The 20,828-nt window shown below is 39.6% G+C and overlaps 1 protein-coding gene across 3 annotated transcripts in view; it reads right to left on the minus strand.

Moving 5' to 3' along the window:
• Window positions 1–20,828, minus strand: part of LOC120889078 (SH3 domain-binding glutamic acid-rich-like protein 2) — a 167,663-nt gene that overhangs the window by 74,166 nt on the left and 72,669 nt on the right. The window contains exon 1 of one of the 3 annotated variants that reach the window (XM_078019704.1): window positions 322–723. The exons of the other annotated variants lie outside the window; for them this stretch is intronic. Within the exon in view, the coding sequence (XP_077875830.1) occupies window positions 322–366 (45 nt within the window). The 5' untranslated portion in view covers window positions 367–723. Of the gene's footprint in view, window positions 1–321; window positions 724–20,828 lie in introns of those variants that run through there. 3 annotated transcript variants of the gene reach the window in all.

Below are 20,828 nucleotides of genomic sequence, written 5' to 3' on the forward strand. Positions count from 1 at the left end.
CAAAGCTCTAGAACCACCCCCTTCCCAAAAATTCCGAGTCGCACTACAGGAGCAGGGGGCTCCCCTCGGACTCCATTTTCCCACCGCCTCGTCTCCTTCTCCAGGCAGCGCAGGGTGGGCTTGTGGGTGAGCCCGGGGTCCCCCACCCACCTTACTTCCCCGCCTTTTTCATTGTTGTCCAAGTGTGATGGATCACCTGCCGGGTGCCGGCTCCGCAGGCGGTCGCGCCGGGACGCGCCGGGGCGAGCGCAGCACACCTACCACGGGATCCCCGCCCAGCGCCCCGCGACCCCAGCCCGCCGCCGTCCTAGCCGCACTCACCGCCACGAAGCCCGAGGAAGAAGCGATGAACACGCGGATGACCATCCTCTCGCCGCGCGCGGGACGGACCCTGTGCGCCAAAGGGCTCCGGGCTGAACTGACGCTGAGGCTAAAGCCGGCTTAAGCTGCCTCCACCGTCGGCAAAGGCGCTGCCGTCGAGGAAGATCGCCGGGATCTGGCTCCCTCCCGCTGGTCCGCAGATGAAAGCCCAGCGCCGCCCGGCCGCAGGCTGAGGGGTGGAGGGAGGAGGGAGTGGCTGCGGGGCGTGATGGGAGTTGTAGTTTCCGTCTCTCCCCAGTGTGTCTGGTGGACCGCAGCTTTCGGCCCCCTTCTCCCGTGCCTGGATGCCCTAGGCGCGCAGGTGGCTGGAGTGGGCACAGCAGGCCCGGGAAAACAGTGATTTGGGTGGCAAGGAGCCCAGTGATACAAGGAAAAGGCAAACTAGGCAAAATGGCTTGGTTCAAAGTCCGAGCTTAGGTTCTGTATTGTGGTTTACTGGTTTTAGAGCATCCCCACCCAGGATCTCCTACGAACATGATCGCGCCAAGGAGACCCACAGGATTAGTCTCAGTGACCTGAGTTTGACAGGATGGGGCGGGCCAGGTTCTCAAGATGTGATGTGTGTGTGTGTGTGTGTGTGTGTGTGTGTGTGTGTGTGTGTGTGTTGGGGGGTGGGGGCTGGGCTTGCCTGTTTATCCAGCATCTCTGGAGGTGGTAGAAAGGCAATTCTTTTAGGTAAATGAGAGGTTTTCTTTTTTTTCTGCAGACGCTGAAAATTAGAAACCCAGATGAGAGTATAACCGATATTTTATTTTTCTTAGCAAAACTGTAATTGTAGTAGAAAAAATAAATTCCAAGCGAAATTAGAATCCTTCTATCAACATTGGGAATCAGGACCCCGCCCGCCCCACCCCCTATTCTACACAATAACTCTGCTTCTGTGCACCTAATATTTAGAGTTGAGCCAAATCTGAGCCTTTTTCAAAACTGCTGCACATTCCTGCGCAGTCTCCCCGGAGGCTGCCATTAAATAGAAAGCTTTTAGGTAGTTGTTAGTAGTTTAGGAATACTTCTTTAGCAAGTGTTTTCTGTTTGACAAAAGCTCCAAGCTTCTCACAGTTTGGTGGAAATGAATCCGTTTTCCCGCAATACTGTATTTACTTTCTTTGTTTCAGCAGGGGACTTTAGCAGAGTTCTGGGAACAAAGTTAATTAATAGGTCTAGAAAAAAGAAATTAGAAGATGAGATCTCTTGGTAAATTGCTTGTATAAATCATTCTGGTGTATTTTCTAGAGCAATTTTGAACATTAATTTCTAACCTTTCCTATTGCTTATCTTGAGTAAGCCATTCCTGTGGTATTCCTTTTTTATTAGTACAGTAAAAGAATACACAATCCTGGTGGAATTTCATTTCTTCTTAGAGTTCAAAAAATTTAAATTTTGCTGTAGCTTGTGTGTGTGTATTTAATTATGCAAATATATTTTAATTTTGCTACTTTAAATGTGGACATATATGTTTATAATATATAATATAATTCTCATAAAATTAATACCATATTTCCTGTGTAAATGCAAGTCTTTACAAAAATCAACATTTTCCTCATTTTGGATTGTTTAGTTGTGAGGATATAAGGTCAATAAATTTAACTCAGAGCCTATTCCATGAGAGGTACCAGAATGGAAAAAGTTAAGTCATTTCTTGGGTCAGCAGAGCACCTATTTTCTGTGAAACAAAAAGATGGGTACAAAAATAGCAACAGAAGGAGGCACACTGTGCTAATAGAATGTTGTGTCCCTGACCTTTTGTAAAAGGGACTTTAAAGATGAATACAATGTCAGCTTGCAGATATAAAAGATACAAGGTAGTATTCAGTGTATGGGGAAAACAGGAAAGAGCTGGTATCACTTCAGAAAAGTCATGGGGAGGCTTGCAGGAGAAAAAGTTCAAAAAGTAGATTTGAATGGATACAACAAAGGATTCTTAACTGGCTTACCAACCCAGCTCCTTTCACTTTTCTAGGATCTGTTTCTCAGCTCTGATCCTAGAGTGATAGAGGTAGAACCTCAACACAACACCACCACCAAAGAGTGTTCGTACACCTTTTCATACAAAAAGAGCCAGCCCTCTGGCCATAGCTGATTGGTTTGAGAGTAAGTGCCTGAATCAAGCAAGGTCAGGCCACATCCCTATCCTAAGGATTTGGATCTGGGACTGGAAAAGTAAGAACTTGAATTTATGACCTAGAAGCTCAAAGCTTTCAGAAGCTGTGCTAGTCAGCTTTCCCTTGTTGTTGACAAATATCAGGTATAAATAACTTAAAAGAAGAAATGTTTATTTTAGCTAATGGTTTCAGAAATTTCGGACCATGGCCAGTTGGCTTCATTGTTTTGGGACCGGTGGTGAGGTAGATCATGATTGCATGAGTATATAGCAAAGGAAACTGCTCACCAAATAGCATCCAGGAAGCAAAGAGAGAAAGAGAGGAGGAGCCCAGGTCAACATCCCCTTCAAAGGCATGTCCTTAGTGACCTCAAACCTAACTTCCATTAAACCCCCATCTCCTAAAAGTTTCACCATGTCCCAGTAGTGCCACAGGCTGATGACCAAGCCTTTAAAGCATGAGTCTTTGGAGGACATTTAATATTCAAACCATTAATAGAAACCATGTTCTAACATGAGAACCGGAGAAGGCAAAGAAGCTAGTCTTTCAGAAGAGTACAATAAAGCAGCCATCTGGTGGGTGACAGAAATTTCAGAGTCCTGACAGTGCTTTAATCTAGGGCAGCCTTAAACTACAACCTACGTGTTGAATTTGGACAACTATTTGTCTATTGTTCCAATAGAATTCAAATTCTATTAGAACACATTCCTTTTCATATTATCTATAGCAGAGCAACAGAGACCATATGATCTGCAAAATTTGAAGCCTTTACTATTTGGTCTCTTACAGAAATAGTTTGCCAATTCCTGTCTTTGGTTTAACCTGTTCCTATAACCCTGCTATTGAGGGCAGTGTAATATCCTTGCATCCATGGTATGTTTCTAGTTTTATTAAAGCCACCACAAACAAAAATACAAAGAAAAGTGCCCTGAGAATTTTGCATTTAATTTGTAAGCATTCCAAGGATCTGCAGTTGAAGAATATTACTCTGGTAATAAATAATTTTTCCCATCCTAATTTAAACAGTTTATCTCAACAGTTCTATGCACAGTGAAGTGTGTTAGCAGTCCAGGAATCAGGCAAGTACAGAGGTTCTCTGGAGTTAGTAAACAAAGTAGAAGAGTGATTGAGGGTTGAAAAAAAACCAGGGATATTAAGCTACAAGTTCAATACCAAAACAAGGTATCATACCATGGAGCAGATTAGATACTAATCAGATGAGTAAAGTATTTAGATAGAGTAGGCAGCTAAAACTTGAAGACAGAGCTCAGAAAACTGATTAGATCATTAGGCTTTAGAAAAGTTGCTAGGACTTGTCCCACGTACAAGTCATGATAGACTATCTGACAAAACTGTTTGAAGTGAGTGTCCTTAAATTTTTGTGTGTGCAGTGGAAAACTAGGGACTTTTAGCAGTCTAATGAAGTCCATGGACCCTTTCTCAAAAATATTTTTGTTTCCAGTACTGCATAGAAAATAAAAAGGATTGCAAAGGAAACTAATTACATTGCAAAACAGTTATCAAAAGAGTAAGTACATTTTGGGGGGGCTGAGGTTGTGGCTCAGTGGTAGAACACTTGCCTGGCATGTGTGAGGCAATGGATTTAATCCTCAGGACCACATAAAAATAAAATAAAGGTATTGTGCCCATCTATCGATTAGAAAAATAGTAAATACATTTTTGATATGCTATATTAGTATTATTGCATAAAGGTCTAGTATAACTAGCTACCCTGATTCTGAAGTAGTAATGGGAAAAACAAAATTTTGCAATATTTACAATTAGAAAACAAAACTACCTATGACTTCTATTAGTAATTAAATCAGAAGTATTGTTCTTGCTGTGGTTTATTGCCTATATTCATAATTGAAGGAACTGGTAAAACTATTGGAACTAGACCCACTCAAGATTAAAGGAGGAGAGCATTTTGGTTAGCATTTAGTAAAAATATAAAGATGTAATTTTTTTTCTCATTCAAGTTCATGAACCCTTTTAATTTCTTCCAAGAATCTCTAGATTTGGGTGGGAGGAAGTCCAAGAAGAACCCAGGTTAAGAAATCATGGAGTCTGTATCCAAATCTGTAGAAGTCTATGATTTCAAATAAGAAGAATGAATAGAAAGAAACAAGAATTGAAAGGAAAACAAGGAATAAAAAGCATGAAGGAACCATCAGAACTGTACAAAATGGGAAAGTATACAGTAGCACAGAACCCAAGAGTTTAAAGTTTCAGAAAGTAGACAACAGCTAAGGAATAGCTTAATAGCTAAAGGAAACAAAGTAAGGAATAGCTAACAGCTAAAGAAAATTCCCAGTCCATTTGGTCACAGATGTTTAGACATCCATCCGTGTACTTGTCCCAGATGACCTAGAGCAGCTTGAAAATAATTTATGATATACATATATATGACCAAGCTTGAAAATATATGCTAGCCCATCGAGTTCCTGTCTCAGGAGTTTCCAGTGGGAGAACTGATGACTAAGGTAGTTGGTAGTAGGAATATAAAGGGAGATGCTGTGGCAGGGTGAGGACAGGATGAGGAGCTTTGAACAAGTTGGGGCAATGAGGTAGCTAAAGTGGAAGGACAACACAGGTCTGTAGAAAAAGGAGAATGGAGCCTCTGTGCAGTGAGAGGCAGAGACTCTAACTGGGAGGCCAGTGCGGTGTTCTTCCAGTCTCAGCTTCCACGCATCCAAGTCTGCTACAGTTCCTGCTTTTGAGTTGCTGTTCCATAAGCCCCTCTCCTCCTTTAATCTTAAACTAGTTCTAAGTGGGTCTCTTTTCCTGGAAGCTATAAAATCCTGAACCAAATACCATGGAAAGCACAGATAGTAAATTATGCTCCTTTAGGGGTCAGGCAGGTGGCATAAACAAAGGAGGTGAGGAAGGGACACATCATAAGAGGTGGGCACTATGAGGTCTAGAGCAAACAGGATAGCATGTCTCCTTCAGATTTTTGTCCAAATATTTGATTTTTTTCAGTCTTGATTTTCAAATACTGATCCCTCTAAACCAAGGGGGCCCTGTGGTTCTCCAGGTTTCTCCCTCCAAGGTCAAGCACTGAGCCCAGGGTTTGTCACCCATTAAATCCACAAGAAGCACTAGCTGTTATTATGGTGATGGTTTCTTATCATCATTGACCTTTATGAGAACACTTCCAGCAGACGGGGGTAGAAGCAGAAGCCAAATGGCAGTGGCTTGAAGACAAAGAGCCAATGAGAAAGCAAAGGCAATGTCTCCCATTGGGAAGTTGAGCAATGATGAGAGGGGATGAGAACAAGGGCAGAAGCTAGGAAGCTAAATGTCCTTCATTTAGGTCTATCTACGGATTAAATAAAGAGTTCTTCTATAAACAGGCTGGAGTCTTGACTGTCCTGATTTTATTTTTAGAATGGAATTGAATCTGATTAATATTCTGCTTCATCAGGGAAGCCCTATTCTTAACAGCACTTAAACCAATACTGTCTAGCTTCTGAAGGATTTCACTCTTTAAGGAACTTCACAGACATCACATCATGCCTGTCACAATCTCTGCCTTGCTCAGAGTGGCTGCTCCTCTGAGAGCAGAGTCAGTAGTTTTGATTGTTATTGAATGATAGATCTGTGGATGAGAAAGGATAGGTCAGAAAGGTTAAGGAATAGTCCAGAGACAAACCTAGAAAAATGTCACAGCTGTGTGACCTCAGGCAATTTACTCAACTTGCCAATACCTCCCCTTCTTCATTTTTAAGGAGCTTAATTAAGATGATGTATGTAGTTGTGTTTCTTTTTTTTTTTAATATGGTTCTTGTTGCTTAGGATGACCTTGAACTCATGAGCTCAAATGATCCTGACTCAGCTTCCCATGTAGCTGGGACTACAGGCATGTGTCACAATATGCAGCTCAATAGTTGTTACTAATCATCCAGAATAAAACAGGAAAAAGCTTGCATCTGCATAAAGCATATAAGTCCTAAAAATATTTGTTTCATGTCTGTGATTTTAACTTTCTAAGTAACTGGGATCTGTTTTGTATAAGCCTCTTTGTACAGTGCCATGTTCCATTAAAGTACTTAGCAAAATCTTTTTGATGTTAATGAAGTTTAGAGTCCATGCTTAAGATAAAAGGGATATTAGCCAAATGGAACAGCAATAAAGTTAAATAATGCAGCTTGAATTTCATAAGAAGAGAATTCATTCACTGCTTTATGTTGCTTTGTCAGACAGATTCTGTCTATTCTTAATCTAATAAAATGAAGGCAAATCGTAAAGTAAGGAATTACATGCAAAACCTACATTTCAGGACATAGTCTTGAAATAGTGCATATTCTTCCCAACCAATAGGAGTTCTCAATCCTCTTTGACAGGAAAAAAAATCTTTCTTTTCCCCAATAAACTTATTCCCACTGGAAACTGTAGGAATTCCAGCAACCATGAAAAAGCCATGAGACAGGATGTGAATGGTACTAGGCACCATCTTGGAGCTGCAACAGGAGGGCCTAGATTGGTGACTGGGTGACCACAGGAAAAATTAATGCCCCGTGTTAGTTCATTTCTTGTAGCTATATTCATTCAATTGGCATCAGATGCTGTATCAGTTGCTGGGGATTCAATAGTTTATCAAACACAGTCTCTTCCTTCATGGAGATTACGGCCTAATGGGGAAGATGGAAGTTGAATGTATTATTATAAGTGTTTACAGTGCTTAAAGAAAAAAAATAGATAATTGGTTTCGGGGTTTTATTTTTCCTTTTGAATTATATAGGACTCTAAGAGTCAATATACTTATACAACATTTTAGGACATATTCTTGAATCATTGCAACAAAATTAAGATTCAAAATTGATGATTGCTTGACTAGATCTAGGCAATATAAGTTATAGGAATGTCTAATGCTCTATTGTTTATTAGTTGGCTGCTTTGTTAACAACTACCATGTTATGATAAACATGAAATTTGCATTTAGGTTATTGTTGAATTCAGAAACTACTTTGATTCCTCATAAATACAAGGCTAATGAGTTTTTAGAATCCATTATAATTTCTCATTATGCTAGACATAAAGGCCATTTAGAATAATTGCAGTAAAATATAAGAACATGTTTATAGATAGACACAATTAAAGAAAATGGAAAAGTCAGATTAAACAAAATAAAGTGTTACGATTGTTGAAGCAATATATTTAACATTGTTTTCTCTGTGATTTTCAAAGACCTACTGAATGGAAATGGTGTTTTTAGTGCTTTTTAACACGATGAGTTATAAGATTTTTGAAAAGAACAAGGAGGTCTTTACCTTTAAATTTCTCAACTCTTTCCTAAAAGTAAAATCAAAAGGATGAAAAAAGAAATAGAGCAACTTAACCCCAGGTTATCATTTCTTTCCCTCTATTCTTTTCATCCACTTCTCTCTGCTACACGCATGGGCAACTTAAATTGCAGATATCACTGCACTCTGTTCAGCACTGTCTACACCACATGGAGCATCTTTCATGAGGGAAGCATGTATGAATTAAGTGAAATTCCATTTAATAGCGATGCCAGAGAGCTGAGTCTTTCCTGTGAATGCAACTTTGCTATGCTCGGGATCCCTGATCTGACCTAGATATCACTAAGTTTATGACAAAATGAAGCATTCAGTAATGGAATTTAATCCTTCCTGTGTTAACTGCTCCCAGTTGTAAATCAGACATATTTTAAAAGTTCATTAAATTTTTCTTGCCCCAAGAACAACATAGTTAAATGCCTTATCACTTTAATCACAGTTTATGTTTGCTTGGAACACATAATATTTTAAAAGCCCATTTGGCTCAATTCAACTCATTTGTTGAATATCCATCCACATCCTACCAGTAACATATCCAACCCCCTCTTTTCAGCAATTTGCATTTCTTTATAATATTTTATACCTATTTTATAACTGTTAAGAAGTCATCGTCCAAATGCAAAAATATTGAAGCCTGTGACTTTGATAACTTCAATAGGGGGGATACTATGGAATTTTAATTCCACACCAGAAGTATTTATCAATATCCTATTATGCATTAGACCCTGTACTAAGATGTGGGAGATGCAAAGATTAGTAAAACAGAGGGTGCATGTTGTGGATGAAGTGAAAAGGTTTTCTCACAAACTGAAGAGAGGGTAGAAGCACAAGGATCAGTGAGTGAATGTGCGAAAACCATGAGGAATAACATGGAATGTGGGTCTTTCCAAAGAATTCTTTGTAGTATGATCAAAAGTTTACTTGCAATATGTATCATTATCCTTCCTGTCTTAGATAGTAAAACAGAAAAGTAAAGTCTAGATAATTAAAATGTCACCATTTTCTATTTTCCTACTATTCGCTACATTTTGCCTTTGTTGCTTTGTTAAGAATAACAACTATGTATGCGGAATCAAGGTTGGACAGTGGGAAGCACTGGATGGAATTCTTAGTACCTAATAACAATCTATCAATCTAAAAAAAAAAAAAGGCTTCCTATTTCCAAAATCCACATCTGTTCCATGTCAGTTGATCAATATGCAGCTGCAACTTGGGCCAAACCTGACAAATTCCTAGCAGCAACAGTTACATTTGATGATTTCAGTTAACAAGATGTATACAGGGATGTGAATTCACGTTTATCTTAGTAGACCCAATAATATCCTCAAAGCCCAGGAGACTTTCCACTTTACATTCTGCCCTCTTCATCATAGTGGCATTCTTCTTGGATTTGCTGCCTCATGTTTACAAGGTGGCTGCCAAGTATGGCATCTTTGTACCATAATCCCAATTAGGAAGAAAATAAGAGTACACGCAGAAAATATGCTTTCCTCTTATCAGAGAGGAAAAGCTTTTCCAGAAGCCTGTCAGCTCACTGTTCAGAATTGGGTCACATGGCCACCTGCAAGGAATGCTGGGAAAATACATAATGGGAAGGGGAGTAGGAGACCGAGATGGGTTTACATCCAATATCATACATTCCTTGGGTTTTCGTTGAGAGGTGGGCATACTACTGGGGTTCTGCCAACAAGAAAGACAATAGAGTCTGAGTGGTAATGAATAGTGACTATCTTAGTCAATTACTTAACAAATGTCTTCAACTCTTTGGGCTGCTATAACAAAATGCCATAGATTGAGTGGCTTATAAAAAACAGACATGTATTTCTCCTAGTTGTGCAGGTTGAAAGTCCAAGATCAAGGCATCAGCAGATTCAGTGTCTGGTGAGGGCCCATTTCCTGATTCATAGATGTTGGCTTCTTGCCATTTCCTCATTATCTCATTATGGAGATAATGACTAAAACCTTTCCAAGGCTTCTTTGATAACAACAGTAATTCTATTCATGTCTATTAGGATTTCTATATGAGGTATCCTCCAAAAGCTCAAATGTAAAACAATGTAAGAAAGTTTAGAGGTGAACCCATTGGGTTATGGGAGCCTTAACCTAATCAGTATGTTAATCCATTCATCATATTTATGTAGATTAACTGGATGGTAACTGTAGGTAGGTAGGTTGGGTGTGCATAGAGGAGGTGGGTCTCTGGGAGGGGTGCTTTGGGGGCTTTTGTTTTGTCCTTGTTGAGTGGACCTGTCTCTGCTTCCTGATTATCATGTCCTGGGCTGCTTCCTTCCATTACACTTTGGGCCCAGAGCGGCGGAGTCAGACATCTATGGACTGAGACCTCTGAAACCCTGAGCACCAAATAAACATTTCCTCTCTAAAATTCTTCTTGTCAGGTCTTATGGCCACAGAGGAAAAAAAAAAACTGACTAAAATAATGAGGGTCATACCTTTATGACCTGGTCATCTCTTGAAATACCCAGACTCCCGCTACCGTCACACTGGGCTTCAAAATGTATTGGGGGGAGACACTCAGACATCAGACCATAGCATCATCTGTGCCTCAGTTTCATTATAAGGAAAATTGAGACAATGACTAAAATTAATTTCCAGTCTTGGGGTGAGAATGAAATGACATAACTAATGCAAGTGCTTGGATAAGCTCCTGGTACACAGTATACACTATTCTATTGGCTACAATTCAAAGAGGCACTCTTAGCTACTATTTAAAAGAGGTACTAGCCGGGCACAGTGGTGCACACCTGTAATCCCAGCAGCTAGGGAGGCTGAGACAGGAGGATCCCAAGTTCAAAGCCATCATCAGCAACAGTGAGGCACTAAGCAACTCAGTGAGACCCCTGTCTCTAAATAAAGTACAAAATAGAGCTGGGGAATGTGGCTCAGTGGTTGAGTGCCCTTGAGTTCAATTCCCAGTACCCTCTGCCCCCCCCCCAAAAAAAAAGAGGTACTATATTTTCCTAAGTGCTTGACTTACAACCAGATTCCTCAGATTCTCTGGATGGCACCTGTGCAGATGACAGAATTGGAAAACATGCCTTCCAGCTCCCAGCAGCGAGTGCTTCCTACCAGACCTAGGTGTGTGACATAGAACAAACCCTTTCTACTCTTCCCTGTACTGTGACTCATTTCTCTTTTCCCCTTTCCTCTCATTTGCTTCTTCATCTTCTTTTTTTATAATTTTTATAGTTATAGATGGACAGAATGCCTTTATTTTAATTTTAACGTGGTGCCAAGGATTGGACATAGAGCCTTGCACATGCTAGGCAAGTGTGTAGCCACTGAGCTGCAGCTCCAGCCCCACTTCATCTTCTTTTATCATTCTCTTTCAGAACACCTTCCCCCTTTCTTTCAGGCCAGGAAATTATCATGACTACACCCTGTTCTTGACTTTAAAGCTTAAAAAGATTTTCACCTTCACACAGGACTCTTCTGATTTCTACGAAATGTTATTGTTCAAGGACTAATAGGTTGACAACTTGGTTAATTTATTCTGCATGTATTGAAACATATGTAATTTTTAATCTAGGCAATAGTCATTGTTCACTGGTTGTCTGATGAACGCACTCATGAATGTTTTCTTTTTGGCACACCCTCTCAAGAGGAAAGGAGATCAACTTAGAGAAAGGCAAGACAAACAAAAATAGCTTTACATTTAACCAAGTTAGTTTGTCCATAATTTTTTTAAAGATTAGGGTAGAAATGGGAGACACAACTTACAAAATGAGCTTCAAAAATAGGTTTTCAAAAGAAAGAACATTTGTTTATCTATTTAAAAAAAAAGGTAGAACCACTTTTCTTTTAGCAGAAATAGGGTTCATTTTATATTGGAGTCTCTTCCCTTAGTGCAGAAACCAGGATAAAAATCTGTCTTCTACTTTTGGTAAATTTCTGTTTCTTTTTGACACTAATCTACAGCAGGTTCATAAGTTTGATAAAATGCTTACTTACAGGAAAAGCAGGCTGTGTGAAGACTAAGTTCTCAACCTAACTTGTGTCCATACCTCTGTGCAGTGCTCATGTTGCTATGTCAATACATATGATGAGTGAATTATTTGCAAAGGCTGCCAAAACAAAATGCCATAGACTGACTGACTTACACAGCAGAAATTTATATTGTCGTAGTTCTGGAGGCTAAAATTCCATGGTGTTTTATTTCTTCTGACACCTCTCTTCCCTAGTTCGTAATTTAGGTTTTCTTGTGTTCTCACTTCGTATTTTGCTGCCATACTTCACTGCTGTCTCTTCTGTGTGTCCAAATCTCTTCATCTTTTAGAGACATCAGTTGGCACCCCATTCTGAGGTACTGAAGCCTTCAACATTTGAATTTTGGGAAGACACAATTCAAACCATACGTTAGTTAGCTTTATATTGATGTGGTAATAATATATGACAAGAGCAACTCAGGAGAAAAGATTTACTTTGGCTCACAGTTTCAGAGGAATCAGTTCATGGTCACCCAGCTCCAAGGTAGAAATATCATGGTGGAAGTGCATTCAGAGAAAATCTCAGCACATAGAAGACAGGGAAGCAGAGAGAGCACAGAGGGGCCAAGGGAAGATACAGCCCAAGGGATGTCCCCTGGGACTATCTCCTATAGTCCTGTGCATTTGCTTACAGTTACCAGCCAATAGACCATTCAGTTATCAGTGGATTAATCCAGCAAATGAGTCAGAGATCTAATCATTGCCTAAAACCCTACCTCTCAGTCTTGCTGCATTGGGCATCATGCCTTCAAAACATGAGTTTTTCAGGGGACATTCTAGATTCAAATAATAACCACCCATAATAGTGAGTGTCTAAGATAAATAGCTGCAAATTGTATTGGTCCATTTTCTGTTATGACAATGAAATACCCAAGGCCATGTAACTTTATAAAGAAAAGAGGTGTATTAACTCACAGATCAGGAAATTTCAGGACATGGCACCAGCATTAGCTCATCTCCAGTGAAGGCAGATGGCACTGAAGTGGCAGGAGCAAGAGTCCTTTCTAAGGACATGCCCATAATAACCTGAGGGCCTCCCACTAGTCTCCAACACTCTGTGTGTGTGTGTGTGTGTGTGTGTGTGTGTGTGTGTGTGTGTGTGTTGGTGGTTGGTGGTGGTGTGGTGCTAGGGATTGAATCCATGGCCTCAACACTCAACCACTGAGCTAAATGACCAGCCCAGTCTCCAGCTTTTAGAGGTCCATGACCTCCACACTACCACCTTGAGAATCAAGCCTCTAACACCTCTGTCCTTGGGAGTCAAACACACCCAAACAACAACACAGACACAGGTACTATGGTTACTATAGTATGTAGTGTTTAATAGCATGGACTCTGGAATTTGGCTGTCTTTATTTCCTTGCTTGTTATCATTTGCAAATACTCTGTTTACAAGCAGTATGATCTTAGAAAAGTTATAGAATCTCATCAAACGCTAATCTCTTTACCTGTAATAAAACAATAAAACTATATTTACCAATTATAAAAAAAAAAGAGGCAGCACCAAACCTCTAGAAGTACTGAATGGAAGAAAGAAAACCAGGGCATGTATATGCTATGAGCTTTGGAGATGAGCAGGGGAAAAGCACAGAGAACTCATTTATGTATATTTAAGCTATTGTGAGAAAACGGAAACATTTGTTTTTGCAAATGGAAGTTTCAGCTTCCTTGTGCAATAAAAATCTTTCTTTGCTTTCCATTAAAATCAATGGTGTTATTTCTGAAAGTTAGTAAGTCCTGTAGTCCTTTTTCTTTTTCTTAAATTAGCCCAAGAGGGAAATGTTTCCCACTTATGGGAAGTGGGAAGAGATCCAAAAGTTAAAACCAGGCTATATTGAAGCCATACCTCTCTCCTCCTTCACTCCTGCCCTGTGTCCCATCTGAAGGCAAAAAAGCCCAGAGTGAATAGCAGCAGAAGTGTGTTCCTATTTTCCCTCCTGTCCTCCGAGGGCAAGTGGAGTTGACTGGATGAATCCTCTAGGAGTCAGTTGTACCTGACATTTCCTCCCTCTGCACATCTGGAAAACCCTAGCAAGAGTCAACACCTTAAATACTTATGAGGACCAGAAGGGTACGCATGAGGGCAAAAGGGGCCATGAGTAAAATGATATAAGCTAAACTGCTTGTTTCCAAGACTAAATAGTAACAACAGTATAGGATTGTAGACTGAAGTAGGTAGTAACGAAAAAGAACAAGGAATGTACATATGTACTATTATGTAGATTCTGTATAACTGTTGGGGAGGAAAAAAGCAAGGAACTGAAAATGAATATTATGTATTATCTTTTGTATAAGAAGGGGGAGTACAGAGATAAAATAAAATATCAAAGTAAAAGATAAAAATAATAGGTTATTTAGAGGGATCCGGAGGTGGGAAGGAAGAAATGTAAAGTGGAGACAATATGGATGAATATAGTCAATTTTTCTGACTATATTTTTTATAATTTTGAATTTGAGCTACATAATGGCTCAAATATGTCTTACTTTTTCAAATATAAAATTTAATTAGAAAGGCAAACTACATATAAAATCAGGCTGAACTGAATTGCCCTGCGTATCACACAAGCAACATAATATACATAGAACATAATTCTGTCAAATGCCTTGGAACACAGACTCTTAACTATTCATCCTTAATGAAATATATTCTAAGAACAAAAAGGAAACGCAAAGAAATCAATAATTTCCTGTTATTTTAAATCTACTTCAGATATATTATAGACCATGGCAAAAGTAAATATGTTAATGTTATTAGAACCTGAAATTTTCTATTTAAGAGGAAAGAGACACAAATACCAAAATTTTAAAGTTTAAAAAAAATCCCATAATATTAAATTTTATTTAGAAATTTCAATACAAATTTGCATGTTTTTGTGGTTTGTTGTTTTGCTTTTGTTTCTTTTTGCAGTGCTGGGGATTGATCCCAACGTCTAGAGTGTGCTAGATAAGCACTCTGCCACAGAACTATACCTCAGTCCCTGAACTCATGATTTAAATAAATATATTTGCTAGCACTGGCCTCTGAAAGAGCTTACAGGCAATGACATGCCAATGGTAATGAGCTCACTGAGTGCATTGATCTCATTTTTTAAACACTAATCTCCAATACAAGGACCCAGGGTTCCTTAGAGAAATGGCTGTTTCTGAGTTTGGTACAGGAAAAGCCCAAAGTGAACCCAGTTATTTTCTTCTACCCCCGAACTGAGAAGTGGCCAACAGAATGATGGGAACATGCCAAAAGGACACAAAGGAACCAGCCAGCTTGAAGGAGCTCCATTTGACCAATTTTGGAGTAACCTGAAAACCAAAAGAAATGGCTGCAACTGATTATAAAAATTAAGTCAGTAAAAATTGACAGTCCATAAGAGAGTTCACAGAAAGAAAACTATTTTGTCCTTGCAATTGATGTGACAACTCCTTATTCTGCAAATTAGCAATTAAAGAGAAAAAAAATTATTTCTCCTACCTTTTTAGAAACATCCCTACCAATATGTTTAATATAACTTCACTCCAGCCTTTAGAGTCAACTTTCCATTCACAGGAAAAATTTGGGGGGTGGGAAGAGTGAACTAACACCCTGAGGAAAAATCAGACAAATCTAGAATGTAGGTTAATTCACAAACTTTGGCCTTGCCTTTTCTAAATGTCAATGTTTAAACAAAACAAACAAGCCAAAGATTGAGAGATTGTTCTTGTTTAACCTGATTGAGGGACTGTTCTTGTTTAACTTACTTAACCAAATACAATGGGTGAAACTTGTTTGAATCTTTATTCAAAAACAAAAGCTATGAAAGACCTTTTGGAGAGGGGGAAATTTGAATCAAAACAGAATATTAAACGGGTTATCAATTTTCTTGTGTGTAAGAATAGTATAAGAGTTATGTAAGAAACGGCCTTACTCTCAGGAGACGCAGAGTGAAATATTTAGGGGTGAAGTTTCAAGATGTCCTTTCTCCTTAACTCAAAAAAATGCAGTTAGATAGATAGACATGCAGGCAGACAGACACATGGATACAGAAGAATCAAATATGATTAAATGTTCATAATTATTGAATCAAAGTAATATTTTTCATAATTGAAAATTGGGTGGAAATTTTTATATGAATTACATATAGTAGGAGATAATATTGGGTGTCTAGTAAATACTTAACCCCATGCATTTTTTTTGTTGTTGTTGCTTTCCCGAATCACTGAGTAGAGCTTCCCAAAGTGATAAGGGCAGTTCACGGGAGTGGAAGAACCCTGAGGATCACCCTGTCTAACCTCTGGATGTCTCCATAAGGAGGGTGAGTTCTGATTCCTGAACACAGTGTCTGGTGCAATTTCAGGCCTAGTCTCCTGAAGCTTTGTCATTTTTCCCAATTAGAGAATGAGCTCTGGAATCAGAAAGATATGAATGCAAAGCCTCCCTGGCCAGACACTGAGATGTACGTTCCTCATCAGTAAACAAAAATAATAAGCCGCGTCTCACATCATTATTCTAAGAGCAAAGTGAGAAAAAAAAGTGTAAGAAGGGCTTAGAACAGAAATGCCACAGAGCCAAGAATCCAAGTCAATGCTGGCTTCTATTCCCAGCCTCCAGGTCCTTATCACCCTCCTGTTATTTTTCTGCTTCTGCTTTTCTTGCAGTCACCTTTCTGCATTTGCCTCACTTGAGTATCATGAGAAATGCCATGTGCAGAATTATAATGCAAATGGGCTCCTGCTTCTCCTTGTGGGTGTTCTTGCCCTGCCATCTGATGTGAGCCATGCTGTGCCATTCTGCTGAGACAACGTCATCAACAGCTGTTCAGGGCCTTGCTGCCTCCCAAACATGACAGAAGAAGGTGGTTTCACCCACGTTATTACAAAATAAAACACGGATGAAATCAGGGATGGTTTAAAAACAAATTATTTTAAACAAACACAAAATATTAGGAAAACATATGAACCCAGCGATCACTCCACATGTCATTTGTTGTGTGCTACAACTCATACACAGGAAAAGTCAAAGGCTTCTAAAGTTAAAAATAATTACAGTAATTTGTGAAATGTTTAATATGTATCATGTACCAATCTAGATATTTTATAAGTATAATCACACTTAATCCTGATAGCAGCTCTTTGGAGAAGATATTTCCCTTTTACAGATGAGAACACTGAGGATCAGAGAGACTTGTCTAGAAAGTGATTGATCTAATAAAGTGCAGAACCATAGTTGCATCTGGATCCCACTGGTAACATTCACGGGCTATAGAGTTATCCTGTCCAGAAGAAGTTCCAAAGAGGTCACCAAGGTGGCCAGGGTGGCTAATGGTCCAGCTGGATGCTGATATTTTTTCAGAACATCATCCTGGAAGTACAGTCCAGATGTAAATTCATGGCACAATCCAACCTCACTTGCTGCTTGGCTCAAAGCAAGCTCCATTTCAACCCCATGCTCTCACTCCAAGAGGATGTGATTCTTGCTGCATGTTTCACAAAACTAAAGCAACCATGAGGTTTGTAGCCCCCTGAGATGTAGGATCATCCCCAACCAATCCAAGAGTGCCTGAGTGCTGGTATCCAGGCATTGTACACTGCAAATGTTTGCAGTGAGTTTTCTGGCTGCCTCTGCCTATTGTCCCCTGTGCAAGCCATCTCTGCAGACCCAGAAATTCTTACCTGGAAGAGAACGCCTTGCCTGGGAATAAACTCCCATGCCACTTTGGATCACTTCTGTAGTTCTTTCTATTCCTACTCCCTAATCAGAAAGTGCCTTTCAGTCCTCTTATTCACCCTGTGCCTGGTTGCTTGCTGTCTGTCCTGGGTTGCAATTCCAATCCTTTCTAAAACTATCCTCTTCCTCTTTGTGGCCTCTGGCTTCTGCCACTTACAAATATATACATTGTTCCCATCAACAGATGTGACTCAGCATGTATGACTCAGTATGAGATTGAATATGAGGCTTTTCTGCACAAATTTTCCAGGTAAACCCTTGTAATCTGCTCTAATACCTTCCCAGAACTAGTTGTGTAAGTAAATGAGTGGTTACTATATGAAAAGCTCTACTCTAGGTTCAGGGAGAGATGCTTAAATTCTGACAGAGGATAAAATTAACAGGTAGTTCCAGTGTGAAGCTCAATGCAAATGCTGTAATAATGATACCAAGCAAATGCCCTCTGGGGTGCTCAGCTCTCTTGCTATTCCCACATATACATTTTACAATCCAGCCAGGCCAAATCATTTGCTGTACCCATAATGTTCTCTACCTCCAACTTTTTATTCTTTCAATATGGATCACCTTTCAACCTATTATTAGCTTCAGCTGATAAATCCTATGTTACCTTCCAAGACTCATGGCAAGAATCATCTCCTCCAAGAGATGTCCTCTAATGGTCTCCCATAGCAAAATGTGTCTTCCCTTATAACTGATGGTATAGGGTGGTGGTTATAAGCATGGCTTCTGGAGCCAGATTGTCTGGCTACGAATCCTGGCCCTACCACCTTCCAGATAAATAATATCTACCTATTAAGAGGACTGAGTTCATATGCATAAAACATATGGAAGAATGCCTTGCTATAGAAAGCATCAAACAGTAATTTTGACTTCTGTTACTATTACTACCATTAGTGCTACCAGTGGTAGAATAGCATATGTCACTGTGGATTATAATTCTTTACTTGTCTATCTCATTACTAGGATCTTCCTGAGCACAGTAAACATTATAAGCATTGTGCATTAAAAACTTGGTATCCTCCTCTCCAAGTGCATGTTCTAGCACATAGTAATAAATAGAAGTGGGAGGTAGGTAAAGTAAAATGAACAAATATGAGCAGTTTCACAGGATAACACCTGAGAACAGTTTCAGGCTGGTGTGACCTAAGACAAGATCTTTTTTTTTCCCTTTGGTAGTGGGGATTGGACTTAGAGGCACTTAACCACAGAACCATATACTCAGCCCTTTCTGTGTATGTTATTTAAAGACAGGGTCTCGCTAAGTTGCTTTGGGCCTTACTAAGTTGCTGAGGCTGGCTTTGAAATCACAATCTTCCAGCCTCAGCCTCCTGAGCTGCTGAGATTACAGGCCTGTGCTACTGGGCCTGGCCTAGGGCATGATCTTATTTCTGGTGATGAAGGTAGAATGGAGGTCTTCAGAATCTGGGAAGTCACAGATCTATGAAACCTGATATTAGAGGGATCATCCAAGTGGGTGTTTAAATCCACAAGATTGTACCAGGAAATGCAGGGATGTCTTGGGAAAACAGAAAGACCAGGAATAAGGTCTTTTCATCAATTGGGGGTTTCTATGCTAAGGTTGGAAGACGTTGTTACAAAAGGGGAATGTATGACATTGAGAAAGGGAGAGATGGCCTCTCCCCAGCTCTCCACCTCCATTACATCCTCACTGCTCTGGCCGCCAGAGAGTTGAGCACATAAACTCGGTCAGTAAGTTCCTCCTTGGCTCCCAAAGATTGTACAGTACTTGTATGTGGGAGCTGTGTGTGTCAGTATATAGAGTTTTGTGTTTGGGCTCTATGACCTCACTATCCTTCATTCTCTTGTCTTCACCTCTCTCCACTGCATCCTATTTCCTCCTTGCCTTGAAATTTATGGTTTGCTCAGTTTTTATGGCTTTACTCAAACTTCATCAAGCCAGTTAACAGCCTCTCTTCAAACTTGACTGAACTGTCACTCTAGAAAGTCTTCCAGGATCACAAAACTTGATTTACGTACTCTCCTCAGTGGTCCCTTAAGAGCCAATGGTGACTGTGTGACAGTGTATCTCACATTATATTATATATAATATATATATGATATATGGTATATATTATTGGACTGTGACCTCCTTGAAAAGTTGGGACCAATCATTTTTGTATCTCCAACATCATTCCTCTCAAACATTAGTTTTGTCATGGATGAATGAAGATTTATGGAAGTCCCCGGGGTTCTTCTACCTTCTAATGCCAGGGCTGGAGGATGAACAATCACTGCTGGTCATGCTTTGATTAAATAAGAACCATGGCGGCAAGCCTGCAGAGTAGCTGGTTAGGCTTCATCAAACATTAAGTGTTAGAGTCTGTAAACAAGTCAGGATGGCGCCTGGCATTTTGCCAGAGGGAGTGGTTTGTGAGGTGGCGCCAGCGAGCCATTAAGTGTGGAGATTTCTTATTGGTTGACTGCTGTATCTAGTTTATGTTAATTAAGATTAGCTGTGTGGAATGTATAAATATCCCTCCGGTCCTACAATAAACGGCTCCTACTCCTGCTGTATCAATCTACACAAGTTGCTCGTCACTGCCCGCCCCCACCCCAGACTACGGCAATTAAGTATTCCAAAATGAAACACCTAATGGTTTATCTATGAATTCACTAGTTAAATGGTGCATGAGAGCCAATGAAATGAGAACCTGAGTTCCATCCTTGTTCCCTGTCACTAATTTCTCCATAACTATTTTCTGTATGATCCTGGATAAGTCATTTCATCTTGATCTGTAATTCAAACAGTGATTTTTTTTAAACTTTAAGTCATGATCCTTTAGTGGATCAAAACAATTTAATGGGCCAAAACAAACATTAAAATATGAAGTACAGTAAACAATAAGTGATAATATGACAGATATTAGATGTTAGAACATGTATATATGGTGTCTCATACGTAAATCTATTTCTTACTGTGGATCATCATGAGAAAAGATTAAAAGCACTTCTCTTTAGATTTCTTCCAGCTCTAAAATTCAAGATATATAGCATATTTTCAACTTTTCCTTGCAACTTTGAGGATAGAAATGAACATAAAAATTTCATTTTTAAGGAAGAATTACTTGTGCCAACCATCAGCAACTTCAGATTCTGCTGATGAAGCAGTTATTCCACACTGCTTCAATTCAATAAATTGTTCATGACAGTGCAATGACAGGTACCATACTTCCAGAATGACACAGTATCTGGCTCAATATTTCATGCTGGGGGTACAGAAAGAATCCCTTTAGGCCCTTCAGTGTCAACTTTTCTGTTTGGCTGTATATTGAACATAGCATATCTACCAAAGGAAGAGAAGGAGGAGGAAGAAGGGGGT

This window comes from Ictidomys tridecemlineatus, chromosome 8, assembly GCF_052094955.1.
Source record: "Ictidomys tridecemlineatus isolate mIctTri1 chromosome 8, mIctTri1.hap1, whole genome shotgun sequence".
NCBI classification, from domain to species: domain Eukaryota; kingdom Metazoa; phylum Chordata; class Mammalia; order Rodentia; family Sciuridae; genus Ictidomys; species Ictidomys tridecemlineatus.